The sequence below is a fragment of the Lontra canadensis genome, unplaced genomic scaffold (assembly GCF_010015895.1).
Source record: "Lontra canadensis isolate GAN:19392208 unplaced genomic scaffold, GSC_riverotter_1.0 scaffold9, whole genome shotgun sequence".
Classification (NCBI taxonomy): domain Eukaryota; kingdom Metazoa; phylum Chordata; class Mammalia; order Carnivora; family Mustelidae; genus Lontra; species Lontra canadensis.
The window spans coordinates 35,195,617-35,219,708 of NW_022631003.1; the positions used below are offsets into that span (position 1 = coordinate 35,195,617).

Here is a 24,092-nt window from a genome sequence, read left to right on the forward strand (position 1 = left end):
GAGACCCGCGATGCCCCCGAGCCCTACGCAGGCTATGCTCGGGAAGGACGGAGCCCGCTCGCAAACAGCTGCGCACGGACCCACTGCCCTGGCTCGGTGGATGATGCAGGGCTCAACCCATTTCCCTGCCCTCTGGCTTCCTGGAAGTCCGCCCCGCCCCCTCCATCTGCTCTCCGCCGATTTAATCTCGCTACTGCGAAGTGGGCCGAGCGCCGAATGATCGATGTTCCCTCCACGCCTCGAGAGCCGCCATTTTGGGGGGAGGAAAACAGAAGTAGGGGTGGCAGGTCGTCCACAGGATGTTGGCTGGCTTTTGCTTCTCTTGCCAACGCTGTGGGACCAGGGTGGAAGAATCCACCGGGGCCACTCCTCCGGCTGCCTCTCCGGAATGAAGCCTCAGCGCCAGCGCTGGACGGCCCCCTCATTCATCCGAGAGTGAGTGGCGATCGGCGGCGTGGCGCGCCCTCGCGCGCCCTTGGCTGTCAGTTACCCCGCGCGTTCCCGCTGAGGCGCAGCTCCCCGCGCGCTCCCGCCCCTCCCCCGCCCGGCTGGGAGCTCGGCGCAGACTCGCTTGTTTGTTTCTGCAGGAGCCCAAGGAGAGGCCGAAGCCGAGAAGATGCCTGGCAAGCTCAAGGTGAAAATCGTGGCCGGGCGCCATTTGCCAGTGATGGACCGAGCTAGTGACCTGACTGATGCCTTCGTGGAGGTTGGTGCCAGGTCCTGCCCCTCAAAACACAGGGAGCGCCCAGCCCCGCCTCGCCCCCAGCTCTGCAGCCCTTTCTCCTGTCGGCCGCTGTCCTTTGTGCGGGTGCTCGTCCAAGCCCTCCTTTGAGGGCTTGAGCGCCGGGACTGCAGCCCGTCTGATGGGTGCCCTGTTCTAGGGCGTCTGTGGCGCCCTCCCCGCGTGGGGAGGCTCTTACTGCTCTGCATGCTGGGGTGACCGTAATGTCAGGACTCGGAGCGGGCCACCTGCCAGGCAGGAGGTGATCCCGAGGCGTGGCCGCGCAGCCGGCGGAGCTCAGGCGCACACACGCGCGCGCGCACACACGCACACGCACACGCACGTGGGTACCGCCATCGACTCAAGGAGAGGCAGTTCCTCCAGCCAGAGTAATGGAGACCACGTGAAGAAGGTAGATACAGTCCGTTATGGGCGCTTGGAGACCTAGAGGGCCCGATAATCCATTCTTGAACACAACATTGTCTGAATCATCAGTGTAAACACAACCATAAAGCCCTCTGCTCTTGTACAGACTGGTAGGTATGATGAACTGTTTTAGGTAATTTAGTGCCTTGAGGTAGGAAGTCAATTAAGCGCCATGGATTTAAATTGCAAAATTGCTTTTTAAGCCAGATGATTAGTTTAAAACTCATGCAAATTAGCGCAGGCCTACGGGCCCGGAAAGTAATAACCCTGAGTCTGAAAGAAGCCAAGTAAAAATTGTAATAAAAACTGACTTGATGAGCCAGAGCATTAGAATAATAATCATTAGGGCTAGTAATGCTTAGAGTTGAAAGCTACAGGATAATATACAACCTGATTTCATGGTAATATAAACTATTCTTGATGTTCTGTAAAGGTTCTCTGACTTAATAACTGCAGTTTGACCCCCCAAACATTGCCGTAGTCATTCTTAATCCCAACTTGAGAAACAGATGCTGAGTGTGTTCTTGGGCCAGATGTTGAGTAATGGGGATACACAGATGGCCAGAGCATAGTCTTTGCTTTCATGTAGCTCAGGGACTGACGCATACAGTTTAGGTGAATAACTGATAGCTAACGGGTTGAGTCTCATTGCCAGGTCTTTACTAACTACTTTTTAATTCTTATTCCTCATAACAGTCCTATTATATTGTTATCCCATATTACAGTTAAGGTGACGGAGGCCTAGGAGCAGTAAATAATTTCCCAAGGTTTCTTAACCTTGTAAATAGGCTTGTGGTCTGTTCTCTTAACCACTGTGCTAACATTGACTCTCTAGACAAGGTGATGAATGTAGTAGAATATGGAAACTTCATTCTGTCTCTGAAAGTTTAGGAAGTTTTCCTAAGAAAATGACATTTGAGCTGAATCTTGAAGGACACTCGGGATTTTACTAGGCAGAGGGAACATCAAAGGCACAGAATGGGATACATGGTATGTTCAGGGAACTAGGTTTGAGATGTGTCTGGAGTAAAAGGGAATATGTGGGTAGTGGAGGCTGGAAAAGTAGGTTGGTGCCAAATCTCACTTTCTGTACTAAATAATTTTTCCTATTCTATAAACAGGGGCAAACAAAGAGAACTTTTTAAGGAGAAATGGAATAGGATATTTATTAGGTTGTTTATAGGATGACTATATGATGGACTGGACAGATGAAAGATGAGACAGGGAGATCAGTTAAGAAGGTGGTAAAATTATCCATACAATATGTGCATGTTGAGAATGACTGGAAACTGATTAGAGGAGGAAGACTTGAGAGAGACATTTCCCATTTTTTTTTTCCTTTAAGATTTTATTTATTTATTTGACAGAGCGAAAGCATGAGCAGGGGCAGGGGAGAGGCAGGCTCCCGTCTGAGCGGGGAGCCCAATGTAGGGCTCGATCCCAGGACCCCTGAGATCATGACCTGAGACAAAGGCAGATGCTTAACTGACTGAGCCACCCAGGAACCCCTTGAGGGACATTTTTTTAAGTAAAATCGTCATGCCTTGGTAATAAATGGCTTTGCTGGTGAGAGAATGGTTGGATTCAAGAGTGACTTTTAATTCCTTCTTTTCAGCAAATAGTTATTGAATGCTGTTTGCCAGGCCAGTGCTAGTCACTGGTATAACTGATGCCTATGTGATAGTAAACAAACTAGACTTGGTTCCTAGTTTTATGGAGTTTATATTTTGGTGGAAGAGACAGACGTTAAAAAGTAAAGAAATGATTAAATAGATAATTGTGATGAGTGTCATGGAAGAAAACAATAGAGATTAACAGGGAACATCTACTTTGGGTTGGGTGAGCAGGAAATCTCTGAGGAAGTGTCAATCAAAGACCTACTGGATGAGGAGGAGCCAGCTGCTCAGGGAGTGTGTTAGGAAGTGAAGGAAGATGGGTGTGGCTGGGATGTGGCACAAGATAAAGTTGGAGAGTTAGTCAAGGAGCCAATCATGCAGGATCTTAGAGGCCATGATTAGGAATATGGATTTTATTCAAGTTCTGTGGGAAGTGGTTGTTGAGATTAGTACTTTTTTTTTTTTCTTTTCCTGTCTGGAGTACGGACTGAAGAGAGAAAGAGCTGAAGCAGACAACTAATTAAGAGATTCTATAATAATTCATAAAAAGAGAAGGTGGGGGCCAAGATCTTGGTTTGGTAATGGAGAGAAGTGGGTGGATTCCACATATACCTTGAAGATAGATTCTAGAGGATTTGTTGGTTGACTAGAGGAGGGAGCCAGAGAAAGGGAAGCTAAAAGATGACTCAGAGCTTTCTGGAATCTTTGGGGTAATTTTCTGAGGCTTCATAGGATTTGTAAAGATTGTTTGAGTGGGTGGAGGATCAATTTCTGTTTAGGTGTCTTAGGTTTGAGATGTTAATTGGAGTTGTCCATGAGGGAGTTAGATTTGTGAGTATGGTGTTGAGAAGAAAGATTGGGGGGGGGGGGGAAGAAGAGAGATGTGAGTTAGAAATGAGCTCATACAGGCCATTGATTTTCCACTCTGTGAGACCCAGTGCCCCCTTTATATAGCAGGTATTTTGAAATCCACTCTTTACTATGCTGTCATAATATTTATGGCCAATGTAACCTAGCCTCACAATTAAAAAAAAATACATTGTTCTAACTAGTAGTTTGACAAATTAGAGAATTTTTTTAGTATGTATTTCAATATAGAAGTACTTGTTCATGATCACAGTAGAAGATACGAAGTAATCAGATTAAGTCCGTGAATATTTATTAAGTCTTTGTATATATCCATCACTGTACTGGGTATAGTACAGTGTTCTGGGGATATAGTAGTGACTAAGACAGAAATTTCTTTAATCATAGAGCTTACGTTTTACTAGGAAGATGAAGTTCATAAAGAAGGTAATTATAAGATAAACTGATAGATGGTAAGAATATGGAGAAAATAAAGCAAGGATACAAGATAGGGAGCGTCTCACCTATGTGTAAAAATCATGTGACTATGACTCCATACAGTGAGACAGTCGCGCAGTTTTAACATCTTAGACCTTCATTGCTATCTGATTTTTCAAAATAATCAACTAATGGGGAAAAGCAGAATTTTCCCTTAATTTACATGATGGTTATATTTCTTGACAATTATGTCTATGAAAACTGCATTACAACCTCCCCTTTCTTCCCGCATTACAACATTTTTATCTGTAAAATGAGTTAGGTTTTTAATCCTATGTGATTATCTGGTAGGACATTTGGAAGTCATGACGTAAAACAAGTCTTCATTGTCGGGAACTATTTCTTGCATTGCAGAATACGTGGCTTCTCTGGCCCTGCTTCTAAATATTAGAACTGTTCTCCACAAATATACCCATAGAAATTTCTAAAATTCCCTTAGGAGTTGGTCTGTCCCTTTTGTAAACCTCTGACTTAGGGGGAGAGAGAAGAGGTATGAATCCTTGAAAAAACTTGACATTAAGCTATTAGAGGAGGAAGATTAGGGGAAGAAAACAGATTATCAGCCAATTGGGAGAGAGAAACATCAGGAAAGTAATGTCTCAGAATGCAAGAGGAAGTTTCTAGAAAGAGGAAACCCTCAACCATTAAAATGGCATGGAGAGGTCAAGTAAAGAGAACAGAAAAATCACTGAATTGTACAGTGTGGGGGTTGTTACTGATTCTGACAAGGAGAGTCAAGAAAGCCCATACTGTAGTAAGTTAACGAGGGTTAAAATACAGGGGAGGTGAGGAGGAGGTGTGGCATGAATAGACAACTGTTTCAAGAAACAGGGCTGTGAAAGGGAGAGGAGAAATTGTGTGGTATTTGGGGAGTATGTAGCTTTTAGTATTAAAAAAAATAAATTAGAAGATACTAGAACATATTTCTGTGGTAATAGGAAAAATCCTTCAGGAAGGGAAAGATTAATGCAGGAAAAAGGGGATAATGAAGGATTACTATATAATAAAGGGATAAATTGTGTGATGTAGCCTCTTGTATTGTTTAAGCTCATAGGAAAGGGAGATAACGATGCTGGCTGGAACTGGTCACGAAAGTCTTTTTGCTGGGCTTGAAGGATGGCAAAATTTCTATAGGCAGAGAGGAAAAGGGGCTTTTTTAGATGAACAGGACAAACTCAGTAAAAGCAAAAGGAGAGAGATAGAACATCTGTAATTGCTGGGAGGGTTCTTTTGTGGAATAAAGTTTGCTACATACGGGGGATGCAGGTTATTGAATGATCCGAAAACTATGGTGGGGAGAAGTCTGTACAGTAGAAGCTCTCTTAAACAACTTCTATTAGCTCACTTACCACAGTCCCCAGTGCTCTGCATTCCTTCCATGAGTGTATTCTTGAATACCCCACATTGCTAGATTATTCTCTCATGTTCCTGCTTCTCTCATCAGTTGGCTGATAATACTTTACCAAGAGGCAATTATGTTTTTTCCCCAAACCTGTTTATGCCAACTCTATTTGTTATTGTAATTTACTTAAAACTTACGTAAATTGGTGAAATAAGAGTGAAAATGAAGTTGATACATAGTCTATGTAAAGACATATGGATACAGTCACTAAACATTACTCTAGAATTAGATGGAGAAAAGACTAAAAAAATCTAGGATTCTGCATTCATATATTTTTACAAGCAATTTTAAGTTCTACCACCACATAAAAAAACCCAAACTGGAAATCACAGATGGTACATTATGGGTGTGGTTTATGCAAAAAAAAAAAAAAAGATGCAGAACTCTAAAATAGTGGACCCTTACTTAAAGAAGAGGCCTTAGCCTTACATTCAAATATAGGGGAATGAATATTTTATTTATATGTTTTATCTTAAAATGTTTACCATTTGAATCATTTTTAATGATTCTTTAATTTAACCAGATTACCAGATTATTTGATTAACTAATCAAATACTGGTCCTGATTGCATTGGTTGAGGGAATTTCTACTGTGTGTGATATGAGTAATTTAGGAAGCCAGTGAAGACCAAATAGTATGCATATATGCATGTATGTATTTAAGGACTAATTTATTTATTTTAGAGAGAGAGGATGATTGGGGGAAGGGCCAGAGGGGGGGAGAGAGAGAGAGAGAGAGAGAGAGAATCACAAGCAGACTCCCTGCTAAGTACAGAGCCCAATGTGGGGCTCAACCTCAGGACCATGAATGAGATCATGACCTGACCCGAGACCAAGAGTGGGACACTTAACCAACTGCGCTGCCTAGGCACCCCACCAAGTAGTAGTTAAGGGTGATTATTCTTGCAGGTATCCCTGGATGAATGAGATGAAATTCTGTATAATAAAAGTATTAATGGAAATTTATCCCAGTATTAATGAGCATGTTACAAACTGACAAGCTATATTATCATTTTGTGTTTATCCAGGAGCCTTCGAGGGAATAGGGAGAGGAAAAGAAATTAACACTTAATGATATACCAGACATTTTGCTAGTCTCTACATGCATTTTCTCCTGTAATAAAACAGTCCCCCTTTCAGAGGAGGAAGCAGCTTTAAATAGCAGGTTAAATAACTTTCTCAAGGTAATTTAGCTAATGAGTGGGGAAAGAGAATGCTTTTACTTTACTAGGGAATCTCATTAAAATCCCGGATGTTCTTTAACAAAGTTGTAAGGCATTCATTTAATTGCTGGGTAATAAAAGCTCCTCCGAATTAAATAAGACCAAAGGAACTATGATTCTTCTTTAGAAGAAGGGGAATTTGGCAAAGTATGCATTCTGGCCTTTTTCTTTTCCTAAAATCTTGGTTTTTGTTTGTTTGTTCGTTTGATACAGTTGGGGGCTCTCAGATCTTTACTATATCTAGAATAGACAGTGACCAAAAGAAGAATAAAAGGCACAATATAGCAGTACAGTATAGTGGGACAAACCTGAAGATGGCTGAGCTCATAATTTATTTATTTATTTTTTAAAGATTTTATTTGTCAGAAAGACAGAAAGAGAGAGTGCAAGCCCAAGTAGGGGGAGTGGCAGGCAGAGGGAAAGAGGCCACCTGTTGAGCAAGGAGCCCGATGTGGGACTCCTTATGGGAGCTGAGGTGTTTGATATTTGTGTTGTTGAGGTTATAGAAATAATTATTGAATATATTTCCATTTTTAAAAAATGTTTTATTTGTCAGAGAGAGAGAGTATGCAAACGGGGAGCAGCAGACAGAGGGAGAAGCAGGCTTCCTGTTGAGCAAGGAGCCCATGCAGGACTCAGTCTCAGGACCCTGTGATCATAACCGAGCCAAAGACAGACGTTTAACCGACTGAGCCACCCAGGCACCCTGAATTCATAATTTAAAGAATGATATGGTAGTTTTGGTGCTTGAACCTAAGCTTTTAGCTTTTGAAAGGTTTTGAATGATTTCATAATCCTAACAATGTTTTACTTCAACTAAAGCTGGTATTAGGTAAATTAGAAGTATTTCCTTGTTGTTTTAGATATTAAAATATACTGAAAATTAAATTAGTTACTGAACAGTAACTTCTATTCTTCCCAGGCTCTCCATCCCCCATATCCCCATTAAGTTTCATTTCTTACTGTTCGTGATTTAAATTATGGAAGTAATACATGAATGGCTCCCATTACAAAAGATTCAAATAACTCAGAAGTGAGTTGAAACTTGAAAGCCCCTTACTTGGTAACTTACTACACTGTATTGTATTCCCTATACCATGTTAGTCCTTTCTTCAGAGATAATTACTCTCAGTTTTTTGGCATGTGTTCATTTACTCTGCCTCCTTTCCTTAAAAAAAAAAAAGTCTTACTTACATTTTAAAAAACGTAGTCATGCTTTATAGATTCTGCAGCTTTTTTTTTTCAGTTATTATGTCATTGACATTTCCACATGGCAGTACTTAAAATCAGCTCCATTCTTTAAGTAGCAAACATGTGATTTATTCAGTCATTTTCCTGTTGAATGATTATTTAGGTTTTTTTAGTGTGTTGTAGGAAGGAGACTCATGTGAAAATGCTTCTTCCGGATAAATTCCTGGAAGTGGATCCAGAATTCTATAATTTCAAACAAAATAAATTTACTCTGATTTTACTTTGAATTTTTTAAGTGTTTGAGTTTTAAAATAATACATTTTACAAATAGGAAATATATATGCGTTGTTCAGAATTCAGAAGGTTCAAAGTGGGTTAACCTCTCTCACATCGTGTTTCTTTTAACCAACCAGTTCTGTTGTTGGTAGTGGCCACTGTTAACATTTGTTGTATAACCTACTAGAAATAACCTGTGCTGTATGTAGGCATATATTATATGGCTTACAGCATTTTGCCATTTTTTTCTCCCAACGTATGCCATACATGCTGTTCCACAGAAGAAAGATCTGTCTTGGTGGTTGCTCCATACCAGTGCGGAGGGAACTGCCTCGTTCTTCTATTTAGCACTGTACTGTGTGGCTTTACCATACTTCATCCAACCAGTTCCAAATGGGTGGATATCTCGGTTATTTCCAATCTTTTTCACTATAATGCTGCTTGTACATGTCATTGTGCACTTTTTTTTTTTTTTAAGATTTTATTTATTTATTTGACAGAGATCACAAGTAGGCAGAGAAGCAGGCAGAGAGAGATAGGAGGAAGCAGACTCTCTGCTGAGCAGAGAGCCCGATGTGGGGCTCGATCCCAGGACCTGGGATCATGACCTGAGCCGAAGGCAGAGGCTTTAACCCACTGAGCCACCCAGGCGCCCCTCATTGTGCACTTGTATATAAAGTTAAAGGGTGTAGGCATTGAACATTTTGATACATTGTCAAACTGCAGTCCTTAGAGATTGTTTTATTTTATCCTCCCATCAACAAAGTATTAGAAGATCTCATCAATACTGTTTTCAAACTGTTTGCAAACATAAGTAAAAATGTTGGTTTAGTTTGCATTTCTGTTGTGGTTGATCATCTTTTGATATATAGTTGACCCTTGAGCCATTTGTAGGGGCAGTTGACATCCCCCTCTCAATCCAGCACAGTTGAAAATCATGTATGACTTTTGATTCCACCCCCAAAATTAACTACAAACGGCCTGCTGTTGACCATCAGCCCTACCGATAATATAAAGTTCATTAACACATAGTTGAAATGTTATATGTATTTTATATTATATCTTACATTAAACTAAACTAGAGAAAAAATGTTTTTAAGAAAATAGTAAGGAAGAGAAAACACATTTACAGTACTGTGCTGTATTTGTAGATACAGTAAGTTTACGCTGTATGTTTACAGGATGAATCATCTTTCAGTAACTATATCAGTATTGTCTTAAATGATACAAAACATAGTAGATGTTATACATATTACTAACACTAGACATTAAAAATGAAAAGATAATGTGAAAAAGAATTCATGTTTATTTACAAATATAATGATTTATGCATTGATAACAAAGAAGCAACAGTATGATTGCTTTATGGCAGCTCAGTACAATTGATAGGATTGCTTCACAGTAGCCTAGCCTATATACTAACAAGTGAATCGTTATAAAAATATTTTATGGCATACAGTATTGCAGTCATATTTTTAATATAGCATTAGAAATATAACTTTTTAAAAGTATCATTTGCTTGTGATTATACGCTGATAGCAGTTTCCCCAATTATGAAAGAGAGGCATACTGTAGCTACATAACACTTTGAAAGCAAAGTTAACAATAAGAAAACTAACCTCTGGGACACCTGGGTGGCTCAGTTGGCTAAGGGTCTGCTTTTGGCTCAGGTCATGTTCTTGGGGCCCTGCGATGGAGCCCCACGTTGGGCCCCCTGCTCAGTAGGGAACCTGTTTTTCCCTCTCCTGCCCGTCCTGCTTGAGCATGCGTCTCTTTCTCAAATAAGTAATAAATCTTAGAAAAAAAGCTAACATCTGATTAATTTGTGTTAAATATTGCTCACCTATGACTATATAAGTATAGGCTAAGCACTTCTATACTAGTCTTGCATAGGATGACTACTTAGGCAATGATGATGACACAGAAGTGCTTCAGACAGATCTTGCCATGCAGTTATTAGATTTTCACATGGAGACATTCACATATACACAACGGATAAGTTTATTATCTGTATGGCTTGATGATTATATACTATTCATTAAGCGGAAGTGGATTGTCATAAAAGTCTTCATCCTTGTCTTCATGTTGAGTAAGTGGAGGAAGAGAAGGGATCGGTCTTGCTGTCTTGGGTGGCAGAGCAGGTGAAGGAGTTGGAAGGGGAGGCAGGAAAGACAGGCACATGTGGAATAAGTTTACTGAAATATGTTTTAACTTCTGACATTTTTTGCTTTTTCATTTTTTTAAAGACTATTTCTATACAGTACCACTGTTTGCTTTAGTTTCAGTGCTAGTATGCTAGAAAGGTCCATGTTGTAAAAGAAATCAATAGCAGTCTTAAATAGATCCTTTCTGTCAGGTTGTCTAATATCAATTTGTTCTCGGTCATTGCTGCTTCTGTATCTTCTTTCTCATCATCTGGCACTGGTTTGGAAGCATTCATCTTCATCAAGTTGTCTTCTGTTAATTCTTCTGGTGTGGTGTTTATTAGCTCTTACATTTCTCCAAGATTCAAATGTTGAAACCCTTCACCTTTTACCTTTTTTGTCATGTACATAAACTCTTCCCTTATTCCCTTGATTGGCTCTGTTGTAAATCCCGTGAAGTCATGTACAACATCTGGACATACTTTTCTCCCCCAGGAATTTATTTAATATTGATGGCTGTCATGGCTTACTACGATGGCATCTTCAGTGGTGTAATCCTTCCAGACTTTCATGATGTTTTCTCATCAGGGTTCTCTTCCATAGTGTTGACAGTCCTTTTCAAAGAATACCATGTAATGAGTTGTAAAGGTTCTTATGACCGGTTGATCTAGAAGGTGATTATAGAAAGATTGTGTTTGGGGGTAAGTAGGCCATTTGATGACCTTAGTGTTGAGCTAATGGGGTTCTGGGTGGCTAGAGGCATTGTCCAGTATCAAAGGAACTTTAAAAGGCAGTCCCTTGGGCACCTGCATGGCTCAGTCAGTTAAGCGGCTACCTTCGGCTCAGGTCATGATCTCAGAGTCATGGGATGGAGACCCACATTGGGCTCCCTGCTCAGCGGGGAGTCTACTTCTCCCTCTGCCTCTGCTGCTCCCCCTGCTTGTACTCTCTGTCTCTCTCTGTGTCAAATAAATAAATAAAATCTTAAAAAAAAAAAAAAGGCAGTCCTTTAGAGGGAAGGTATTTCCTGACTTCAGGGACAAATCATCAATGGAACCAATGCAGAAAAAGGATTCTTGTTATCCATACCTTCTTGTACAACCAAAAGACTGGAAGCTGGTATCTGTCTTTTCTCTTCAAGGCTTGGGGGTTAACAGCTTTATAGATAAAGGCAGTTCTTACCATACACCTGACTGCATTTGCACAAAATGGTAGAGTTAGCCTATACCTTCTTGCCTTAAATCCTGGAGTTTATTTTTTTCTCTTCCTGACTAACACACTTCGTGGCATTTTCCACCCCCTCTAGCATAGGGTACTTTTGTCTGAATTAAAAATCTGTTCAGGCAGATATCCTTTCTTCTCAGTGATTCTCTTGATTATGTTTGAGAACTTGTTTGCTTCCTCTTGGTCAGCATAAGCTGCTTTTCCTGTTATCTTGACATTTTTTTTTTTTAAGATTTTATTTATTTATTTGACAGACAGAGATCCCAAGTAGGCAGAGAGGCAGGCAGAGAGAGAGAGAGGAGGAAGCAGGCTCCCTGCTGAGCAGAGAGCCCAATGCGGGGCTCGATCCCAGGACCCTGGGATCATGACCTGAGCCGAAGGCAGAGGCTTTAACCCACTGAGTCACCCAGGCGCCCCTATCTTGACATTTTTTTAAGCCAGTCCTCTTTCTAAAATTATCGTACCATTCTTTGCCGGCATGAAATTATCCAGCTTTAGATCTTTCACCTTCCTTTTGCTTTAAGTTGTTATATAATGACTTCACTTTTCTCTTGAATCATATTAAGCTCTATAAATATACCTGCCTTATAGCAACCCTGCACCCATATAAAAGCTGCATTTTCAATATGAGATAAAAAGGTATTTTGCAAAAAGTATAAGGCTTTCACACCTGTTAGCATGGCTGCAGCATTGGCTTCACGAATTTTCTTTTTTTGCAGTGGTCCTTTATGCTGGATTCATTTATCTGGAAGTAACAGGCAAATGCGGCTGCAGAATTCAAACTACAGTGCATGTCGAGCATTTCAGCTTTTACTTCCAGTATATATGTCTTTCATTCTTGGGAGCACTTCAAGCAACACTAGTGGTACTTTGTATAGGTCCGATGATGTCGCATAAGATTTATGGTGTTGCCTAAACAATGAAAAATACGCAAGAACTGTAAGAGGTCACTTTGTACTGCAACATGCTATTTACTGGAGAGATGGACTGCTTACACAGAGATAGGTAGTATCACACAGTGTTTTAAGCGGATACTAGCAACACTTGGGCTCAACAGAAGGTGGTTTGAAATTACAGTAGTACAGTACATACTACAATTCATCTTATGCAGTTATAATTTGATACTGCATCTTTCCATTCATTTACATTTCCCTCAACTGCTAATGGTGTCATGTGTGGTCTGTTATGTATTTCTGTGCATGTTTTGATCAAGTCTAACTTTTAATCCTTAGTGTGTATTTTATGGTAGTAAATGATAAAATAGACTAGTATTTACATATATTTTATGCACTCAGTACATAACTGTTTCTTAATTTTTTTGCTATTTCTAGGAAACATGGTTTGTCTAAGAGTTTTTTCAATTTGTCACAAATCTCCAAAAGATTTTCCAGTATATATATTGAAAAAAATCTGCCTATACATGGATGCGTGCTGTTCAAATCCATGTTGTTCAATGTTTAACTGTGTTTTAAAAGCATCTGTGTTAAAATAAATAAAAACATCTATATTTCCATTTCTTTGAATTGTCTGTTCATGTCCTTTGCCTTTTTTTTTTTGTTGGATTATTGATCTTTTTCATATTGCTTTATAGGAACTCATTAGAAATTGAGGAAAGTTGCCCTTTAGTATATATTTAGCAAACATTTTTTTCTCACTTTCTTACTTATCTTTGACTTTCTTATATTCTTTATCGTGCCAAAAGTTACTATTTTCACATAATTTTTTTAACCTTTTCTACTCTCTAACCTACTTAAACACCAAAATGGTTGGTACCATGCCTAAGAATTCAAATTAAATGACAAAACACCTAGGAAAATACACAGAAGATAAAAACAATTATTCTTTTGGATAGTCTGCTTTTAGAAAATTCCCTGGACTGATAAAACAGGAAAATCAGCAAATATTATAATACCAAAGGAGAAGGAGGTTTCTTTCAAAAGAGAAAGGAGGTTTCATAGTTTATCTGCTTGAACTAGCATTTCTTAGGAATCTACAGTGTCTTTGTGATGGATATTGTCTTTTAAAAAAAATTAAATCAATTAATTAACATATACTCTATTATTTATTTCAGATGTAGGGTTTAGTGATTCATCAGTATTTCGTAATACCCACTGCTCATTATATCATGTGCCTTCCTTACTGTCCATCACCCAGTTTCCCCATTTTCCCATTCCTCTCCCCTCCAGCAACCCTCAGTTTGTTTCCTATGATTAAGAGTCTCTTACTGCTGGAAATTGTCTTAAAGGGGATAAACTTTAGTTAATTTAGGGGTTAGGAAAGATAATGGTAATAACTAGTAGAATTAGGGAAGAGATCAAATTTAGGAAAGGCGAGAGGGCGCCTGGGTGGCTCAGTGGGTTAAGCCGCTGCCTTCAGCTCAGGTCATGATCTCAGGGTCCTGGGATCGAGTCCCGCATCGGGCTCTCTGCTCAGCAGGGAGCCTGCTTCCCTCTCTCTCTGCCTGCCTCTCTGTCTACTTGTGATCTCTCTGTGTCAAATAAATAAATAAAATCTTAAAAAAAAAAATTTAGGAAAGGCGAGGCCATCTAGGAAGTATTTCCCTAGCTGTTTTGCTCTTAAGCTTCCTGACCACTTCTCAAGTTGAGTCAGATTTCATAATCTCCATTCCTTGTTGGAAGCAAGTCCCAGGGATTTAGCCTGCTTTCTGCTTCATTCCCTTCTTACTTATTTTTGGATCGTTGTGATTTAGTGTCTGCCAAGACTGGCTGTGAAATAAGATAGTTTCCCCATCCAATCCCTTTCATTGTCCTTGAAGATAAAACCTTTAAAGATAATGGTTTGTTGCTGATCACTATATGTGCACCGATAAGGGATTAAAAAAATAACAAAAATGGGGAAGCTGAAAAGTACAAGGATATATTTCTAAGTTCTTACAATAATGGGCTGGAGTTTTGGATTCCCAAACTGAGATGGTGAAAGGATGGTCAGCTGATGTTTTTTACCTTCTGATTTTATTCTCACTGGTCCTCTGCCATTAAGATTCTTCTTTGGTCTGAGCTTTTGTTCCTGAAGGCTATATTGACTTCTTCCTTCATGTTGACAAAATAGTCTGTTTTTAATTTCTGTGTAGAGCTAGTCAGCCAGAGCAGGAGGTAATCTCTTATTTCAGCCTATAAACTTACTGGATTGTACTTTCTTCCCTTTTGTTTCAAGGAATAGTTGCCCTTTTTTTCCCCTTCCATGGTTCTTCCCACTGCGTGACTGACATCAAAGTTTACTTTTATTCATATTTTTGATGTTTATATTTGGATTGCTTATTTGATTTTAGGTAAAATTTGGAAATACCACCTTTAAAACAGACGTGTATCTCAAGTCTCTCAACCCTCAGTGGAACTCAGAATGGTTTAAATTTGAGGTAAGTTTTTAATTTTTTATATTTTTAAAAGATTTTATTTATTTATTTGAGAGAGAGCACAAGTGGTTGAGGGGGACAGACAGAGAGGGATAAGTAGACTCCCTGCTGAGCAGTGACCTGAGCCCCAAGCCCCTCCCCCGTCCCCCCTCCCCCGGTTTGGGGCTTGATCCCAGGGTCCTGGGATTATGATTTGAACTGAAGGCAGATACTTCTCTGACTGAACCACTCAGCTGCCTCTTAAGAAAAGTTTTTAAATATCAGCATTTTTTAGTATTTTTTTTTGATATGACCCCTTCCTCCCAGGAATGATAGGAGTACCTTTTATTTCAGGTATAGTAGTTTTCCTACACCATAAAAGATACTTTCTTTTTTGCTTAACTAGGATTATTAAGTTCTTAAAAAAATAATGTTATAGTTAAGAAAGTACAGTGTATGAATGCAAGAACACAGATTTGAAAAAAAAAAACCAGAATCCATTGAAGAATATTATTGCTGTCATATTCTCTGGATTTTAGTATATACCAAAAACCACTTACGAATAGTGTACAGTTTCAGTTCTTTAAAAAATTATAGTCAAAAGTATATATTAAAAAAATGCCATTTTAACCAATTTTAAGTGTAATTCAGTAACACTGATTACGTTTACAATGTTGTATAGGCATCACTGCTATTTCCAAAACTTTTTAATTACTCCAAACAGAAACTACTCATTCAGCAGTAACTGCTCCCCCTTCTCCTAGTGCCTGATACTGTCTAATCTACTTCCTGTCTCTTTGAATTTGCCTGTGTTAAACGCAAGTGAAATCATTGTGATATTTGTCTTTTTGTGTCTGGCTTTCACTTAGCGTAATGTTTTCAAGGTTTATCCGTGTTGTTATCATGTATCAGAATTTCTTTACTTTTTATGGCTGAATAATATTCCTGTGAGTATGTGTCTGTGTGTGTGTGTGTGTGTGTGTGTGTGTGTATGTATCACTTTCTGTTTATCCATTTATCTGATGATGGACAGATTGGGTTGTTTTCACTTTTTGGCTACTGTGAACAATATTGCAGTAAACATTAGTGTACAAGTATCTGTTTAAGTCCCTGTTTTCAGTTATTTTGAGTATATGCCCAGAAACGGAATTGCTGGGTCATATGATAAATTGTATGTTTAGTTTTTTGAGGAACTGCCAAACTGTTTTCTGTAGTGGCTACACCATTATCCATTTCCACGAGCATGTATGAGAAAAATCTAATTTTTCCACATCTTTGTCAAGCTTTGTTATTTTCTGTTTTTTAAAAAATCATGCCATCTTAGTACTTATGAAATGATGTTTATAGTGTAATTTTTGTCATGGATGAGGTGACGTATGGTTTTCTTATGGTTTAGGACCATTTACATTTCTTTTACTTTGAACTACCATCTCATATTTTAACTCCCCAAAGAAGATACTTAGAGATGACATTATGGAGGTAGACTTCACAGGACTTGGTGACTAGCTTAATTTGGAAAATGTAAATGTGATGTGGTATGTCATTGGTTTTGATTTGCATTTTCCTAATGACTAATAATGTTGAACCTTTTTTCATGTGTTTATTGGCTGTTTGTTTGTTTTCTTTGGAAAACTGTTCAAGTTCCTTGCTCATTTTTAAGTTGGGTTTTTTATCTTATTAGTAATTTTCATGATAATAGGACATTAGTATTTAAGAATATTAATTTCATTTTATTGATGATGCAGTACCGTAATTTTTAAAGCTGCAAAGTACTCAAATAGCTTAAGTAACTTTAAAAGATATTTGTACTTTCCTGAAATAAGGGACTTTTATAAATGTTAATGAGATTTAGCAACTAAAGTTACCAGCCCTTTCCCTTAAAATTTACTAAGTTTACTATATTGTGTGAAAGATGTTCTTAAACTTTGTTTTGTAGTTAACATTAAGTATATACTTTTTTAACCTTGTCAGTTGCGATTGGCATTAGTTTATATGTTGTGAACTCTCAAATATCATGAACAAATGGATGTTTAGTTTTCTTTTATATAAAAGAAATACTGGGCCAGGCAGTATAATGATATTTTGGAAGCTCCATGTAATCATTTGGGACCCAGGATCCATTTGTCTTTCTTCTCCATCATCCATAGTCTGTGGCTTCCATATTCATGATCACATTAGCCTCCAAGTTAGCAGCTGGAGTTTCAGTGGTCACATCAGTGTTCTAGGCCTGGAATAAAAAGCAGGAGAGGAGGTGGTGAGTTAATACATATTTTTCAGCTGAGCGAGCACTGTTTGAGAAATTTTTCCCTACCCTATCTAGCTCTATGTAATGATTTATGCTTATATCTCAGTAGTTACAAAGGAGAGTGGGAAATTTAGTCTTTTATCTGGACATATTGCTGTGTAATTAACATTTTTAAACACTTAAAACATTTATGAGAAAGTCTTACTTTATAATTTTTCATGATTTGATATTGGCTCAATTAAATCTATGAAATATCCTTAATTACCTTATTAAAATTAATTGCTGAATTTCTCTCTTCAGATTATTTATATTATTAGCTAGCTATATATATCATAAACAATTCTAGTCATTTAGTTCTAATGGAACCCTATAATGTCAGGGAAGGAATATCTTAATTTACAAGTACATAAGATAAGGGTTCTCATAGGTAAATGTATAGGTGGTTAAATAAGTGTACACAAAAAATGTTATTAATGGAGGTAAAAATTGGAGGGATGTCTTTGGGGCAGTGGTTAATGGCTTAGTTTATGACTCTTTCCCTTTTACTATATATATAGGGAATACTGTAATATGGAATGCCATTGATGACATATCATTCAGAATGGATTGGAAATCAGAACTATTATTTTAACATTTCATTATCGAAATTTTCAAATATGCATAAAAGTAGGCAGGTTGCCTATCCATCATCTACATTTACTTTTACCTATACATTGTGCTGTTCTTGTTTTACCTGCTACATCAACCCCCTACTTGGAGGGTGGGGTGACAGGAATATTTTTTTTTAAGGTTTTTAGTTATTTGATAGAGAGATAGAGAGCACAAGTAGGCAGAGTGGCAGCCTAAGGAGAGGGAGAAGTGGGCTCCCTGCACATGGGGCTCGATCCCAGACCCTGGGATCATGACCTGAGCCGAAGGTAGACACTTAACTGACTGAGCCCCGACAGGAATATTTTAAGGCAAATTCAAAATATTATGCAATTTCATCCATAAATTTTTAATTATGTCTCTCTTATTGAGAGGTATCCCCTTTTTGAAAGCAAATCATCCAGTCACATTATTATATCAGGGATATCAACAATAATTCCTTCTTGTTCCTTAATTCTTAAAATAATCTTCAGAGGTTAGATTGTTAATCTAAAATCAATGAGAAATTAAATGGTAATGGGGAAAGGCATAATATTTCATAATTAAGTTTAAAAAATTAACCAGAGTATATGGTTTGCAGAGATATCACTTGACCAGAGCATATGTAAGGAAAATACAGAGATTTTAGTGTACTACAAACTCTGTCTTAATAAGCAGTGTGGTATATCTGCTGTAACAACAAACATTCGTAGACTGCATTTAAAAAGTATAGTATTTTAGTTGCAGGAAACAATAATCTCTTTGTATTCCATCCTTACAAATATCTGTAATATTGTGTTCCATCTAGCCACTACATTTGATGAGGAGTACTGGCAGATTAGAGGATGATATGGTATCTGGAGGATGGCAGCCAAAATAATGAACATGTCTTCCAAAGGGAGAAATCTTTTTTTGCCTCATTCTTTGCCTTAGTCAATTTGGCTTCTTGTAACAGAATACCATAGAGTGGGTGGCTTAAACAATAGCCTTTTATTTCTGACATTTCTGGATGCTGGGAACTCTGAGACAGAGTACCATCATGGTTTTATTTTGCTGAGGTTCCTCTACCTGGCTTGTAGATAGCCATCTTCTTGCTATGTCCTTACATAACAGGGAGAGAGATCCTCTCTCCCCATCTTCACTTGTAAGGATCCCAATCCCATTCGTAAGGACTCCACCTTTATGACGTAATTACCTCCCAAAGACTTAATTACCTCCCATTGTAGTCCCTTTTTAGCCAGTGCTTGACATGTGATAAGTAATTAATAGTAAGTAAAAGGAGAGAGTACATTTATTTCACTTACTTAGTTCATGAGCTTTAGTTGTTTTTCTTACCAATAATATGTTAGTTTTCCTACAGTTTTATTCTGGGAAATTGTCTTTAGAAATAAATGATGGTATCATGGTGCTCATTAGCATCTTTGCTCTCCTGTAGATAATATATGGACTCTGTTATGACATTCTTTTTTTTTTTTAAAGATTTTGTTTATTTATTTATTTGATAGACAGAGATTACAAGTAGGCAGAGAGGCAGGCAGAGAGAGAGAAGGAAGCAGGCTCCCTGCTGAACAGAGAGCCTGACACGGGGCTCGATCCCAGGACCCTGGGATCATGACCCGAGCCGAAAGCAGAGGCTTTAACCCACTGAGCCACCCAGGTGCCCCTGTTATGACATTCTTTAAGCATTTTTGCTGGATATTATAAGTAGAGTAGTAAAACACAGGATTGTATATAGAAACAGAAATTAAACATGGGCTTGGCACAGAATAATATGTAGAAAAAGAACTTAAACATGAAGCCCAACATGGCCTGAACTCATGGTGCTGAGATCAAGACCTGAGCTAAGATCAAGAGTTGGACACCAACCAACTGAGCCCCCCAGGTGCCCCAAACTATACTTTTTTTCCTTAGAAATTTGGCATCTTTTATAGAAAAAGGGATTATAACTTGTCTGTGTTAATTCCTTTACCTTTGTGCTTAGAGATAAATCTGTGTGTTTTTTTTTCTATAAGTAAGTCATCTTTTACATTTGGTATATATGTATATTTATGGTAATGAAGGTTGAAAAATTATAAGATTTAATTTTAAGGTATACTTTCAGGTGGACGATGAAGATTTACAGGATGAGCCTCTACAGATCACAGTTCTTGATCATGACACTTACAGTGCAAATGATGCCATTGGTAAAGTGTACATTGATATTGATCCCTTACTCTACAGTGAGGCTGCAACAGTCATCTCAGGATGGTTTCCAATATATGATACCATACATGGTAAGGAGTATATTTTAAGAAAATATATCATGATTATTAAAATTTATCCATAGAGATTTCTGTGCTACACTTGTGGTTTTAAAAGATGTATATGTGTATATATATATATATGTGTGTGTGTGTATATATATATATATATATATATATTTTTTTTTTTTTTTTTTTTTTAAGATTTTATTTATTTATTTGTCAGAGAGAGAAAGCGCGAGCACAGGCAGACAGAGTGGCAGGCAGAGTCAGAGGGAGAAGCGGGCTCCCTGCGGAGCAAGGAGCCCGATGTGGGACTCGATCCCAGGACGCTGGGATCATGACCTGAGCCGAAGGCAGCTGCCTAACCAACTGAGCCACCCAGGCGTCCCAAGATATTTTCTTTTTAATAGAGAGTCACAAAGTATTGTTAGTGAAATTGTTATTTTTCTGAACATAATTTGAAGTAATCCCTGCTAAATTTGTATAATAAAGAAAGTAAATGCATGATTTAAAAATCATCTTACAAATGTACAGTGGGACTTTCTGGAGTTTTTATGATATATGATATTACTGCACATTGAATACAGACCAGAAATAGAATCTAACTGTATTCCATGAAGCTAAACATTATAGAGAACTAAAAAAATGTAAGTGCTATTCTTATTACTAGTTTTTTGTTTTTCAAAATATAGTTATTTTTATAAAAATGTTTTTAGTATTAAGTAAATACTTTTTAAAATTCCCAGCTTTCATTTTCAATTTAATTTTTAATCTTTAATTTAATTTTTATTTTTTTTAAGATTTTATTTATTTATTTGACAGAGATCACAAGTAGGCAGAGAGGCAGGCAGAGAGAGAGGAAGGGAAGCAGGCTCCCTGCTGAGCAGAGAGCCCGATACGGGGCTCGATCCCAGGACGCTGGAATCATGACCCGAGCCGAAGGTAGAGAGTCTTTAACCACTGAGCCACCCAGGCGCCCCTAATCTTTAATTTTAAAATTTTAAAAAAGGTTTTATTTATTTGAGAGAGAGGGGGAGAGGGAGAGAATGAGCAGGGGGTGGAGCAAAGGGAGAGGGAGAAACAGACTCCCCACTGAGCGGGGAGTATGATCCTAGGACCCTGATATCATGACCTGAGCTGAAGTCAGAGGCCCAACCGACTGAGCCATCAAGGTGTCCCTCCTAATTTTAATTTTAATTATAACATGGTAAATACTGACATATGATGCATATAAACAAAAACTCCTTGAAGTTCTCAATAATTTTTGAGATTATAAAGTGGTTCTGACATCAGAAAGTTTGAGACCTGTCAGCCTAAAAATGTGCCATCTTTTTAGAATGGCAGATGGACGCATAAGGAACTGGCAAATGTTTCTATAGTCTAGCATCTTTCTGCCCATTTTACATTTTTGACCTGGCAATTCTGTTGATAGTAGTTTATTATAATAAACTGAGATTTATGTAAAAGTATATTTATTATGACACTTACATTCCATTATTATTTATTAATATTTATAATGCTAAAATAAATTGGAAAAGAAGATTTACTTAGATAAGTTAGAGCATATATAGATCATGAATTGTTCAGCCAGATCAAAATGCATTTTTTGGAGTAGAATGGCATAGCAAAATTGTAAAATTTTGTAAAATTCAGATTATAAAACATTATTATAGGATGATTACGTATTTGTTTAGAAAGAAAAGAATTGCATATATGTGATATGATAAATTGGCAGAATACATGATAAAATGTTTTTTCTTTTTTTAAAAAGATTTATTTCTTTATTTTAGAGAGAGGGAGAGAGAGAGTATGAGGAGGGGCAGAGGGAGAGAATCTCAAGCAGACTCCCTGCTGAGCACAGAGCCCTATGGGGCTCCATCTCAGGACCCTGAGGTCATGACCTGAGCTAAAACGAAGAGTTGGACGCTTAACTAACTGAGCATGCAGGCATCCCGATAAAATGTTTATTCTTGGATAGATTTATTTCTGAACTATAATCCTGTTATTCCTCTTTTGCTTTATTCTGTATTTTCTTTAATATAAGTATATTATTCTTGTTGTCAGAAAATAAAATCCAGTAGTGTATTACCAATAAAACACACCACTGGAGAAATAATCAGTCTTAGCTCAGCTTAGATTAAAGGCAATAGCAGTATGAATGAATGAATTTTCTAAATATTTTATATTAAATGCTATTTATATTTGATTTAATGTTTATGGACCCTTTGTTAAGAACATCATCTCATTATTTTAGTAGGTCACTCTTCTTAGAAGGCCTTCAAAAACTGAATTTGATTGACATGCAATCAGGACAGTCCCGTAAAAATATTTAGTAATTGTTAGGAATAGAGACCGGGTCATTTGTTTTTTTTTCTCCAAGTATTTTATTTACATTCAAGTTTCAATAATAATTCAAAATGATGTCAAAATAAATTATTCAAAATAATAATTCAAAATAAATTCAATGATACATACAGTGTAGTGTTGCTTTTAGGAATAGAATTTAGTTATTCATCACTTACATAGAACACCCAGTGCTCATCACAAGAAGTGCATCACTCATTTAGCCCATCCCCCACCCATCGTCCCTACAGCAACCCTCATTTTTTTCTCTATCATTAAGAGTCTCTTATAGTTTGCCTCTCTCTGTTTTTATCTTATTTTATTTTATTATTATTATTTTTTATAAACATAAAATATATTTTTATCCCCAGGGGTACAGGTAGGTGAATCGCCAGGTTTACATACTTCACCGCACTCACCATAGCACATACCCTCCCCAGTGTCCATAACCCCACCCCCCCTCTCCCAGCCCCCCTCCCCCCATCAATTCTCAGTTTGTTTTGTGAGATTAAGAGTCATTTATGGTTTGTCTCCCTCCCAATCCTATCTTGTTTCATTTACTCTTCTCCTATCCCCTTAATCCCCCATGTTGCATCTCCTCTCCCTCATATCAGGGAGATCATATGATAGTTGTCTTTCTCTGATTGACTTATTTCGCTAAGCATGATACCCTCTAGTTCCATCCATGTCGTCGCAAATGGAAAGATTTCATTTCTTTTGATGGCTGCATAGTATTCCATTGTGTATATATACCACATCTTCTTTATCCATTCATCTGTTGATGGACATCTAGATTCTTTCCATAGTTTGGCTATTGTAGACATTGCTGCCATAAACATTTGGGTGCACGTGCCCCTTCGGATCACTACGTTTGTATCTTTAGGGTAAATACCCAGCAGTGCAATTGCTGGGTCATAGGGCAGTTCTATTTTCAACATTTTGAGGAACCTCCATGCTGTTTTCCAGAGTGGTTGCACCAGCTTGCATTCCCACCAACAGTGTAGGAGGGTTCCCCTTTCTCCGCATCCTCGCCAGCATCTGTCATTTCCTGACTTGTTAATTTTAGCCATTCTGACTGGTGTGAGGTGATATCTCATTGTGGTTTTGATTTGTATTTCCCTGATGCCGAGTGATATGAAGCACTTTTTCATGTGTCTGTTGGCCATCTGGATGTCTTCTTTGCAGAAATGTCTGTTCATGTCTTCTGCCCATTTCTTGATTGGATTATTTGTTCTTTGGGTGTTGAGTTTGCTAAATTCTTCATAGGTTTTGGACACTAGCCCTTTATCTGATATGTCGTTTGCAAATATCTTCTCCCATTCTGTCAGTTGTCTTTTGGTTTTGTTAACTGTTTCCTTTGCTGTGCAAAAGCTTTTGATCTTGATAAAATCCCAATAGTTCATTTTTGCCCTTGCTTCCCTTGCCTTTGGCGATGTTCCTAGGAAGATGTTGCTGCAGCTGAGGTCGAAGAGGTTGCTGCCTGTGTTCTCCTCAAGGATTTTGATGGATTCCTTTCTCACATTGAGGTCCTTCATCCATTTTGAGTCTATTTTCATGTGTGGTGTAAGGAAATGGTCCAATTTCATTTTTCTGCATGTGGCTGTCCAATTTTCCCAACACCATTTATTGAAGAGGCTGTCTTTTTTCCACTGGACATTCTTTCCTGCTTTGTTGAAGTTTAGTTGACCATAGAGTTGAGGGTCTATTTCTGGGCTC

The 24,092-nt window shown here is 38.1% G+C and overlaps 1 protein-coding gene across 14 annotated transcripts in view; it reads left to right on the forward strand.

Annotated features, from left to right (window-relative positions):
• Positions 1-235: 235 nt before the first annotated feature.
• C2CD5 (C2 calcium dependent domain containing 5) overlaps positions 236-24,092 on the forward strand; it is a 101,468-nt gene continuing 77,611 nt past the window's right edge. For all 14 annotated transcript variants that reach the window (XM_032855277.1, XM_032855282.1, XM_032855280.1 and 11 more), the window contains exons 1-4: positions 236-435; positions 588-706; positions 14,856-14,942; positions 19,892-20,063. In XM_032855277.1, the coding sequence (XP_032711168.1) occupies positions 617-706; positions 14,856-14,942; positions 19,892-20,063 (349 nt within the window). In that variant the 5' untranslated portion in view covers positions 236-435; positions 588-616. The remainder of the gene's footprint in view (positions 436-587; positions 707-14,855; positions 14,943-19,891; positions 20,064-24,092) is intronic.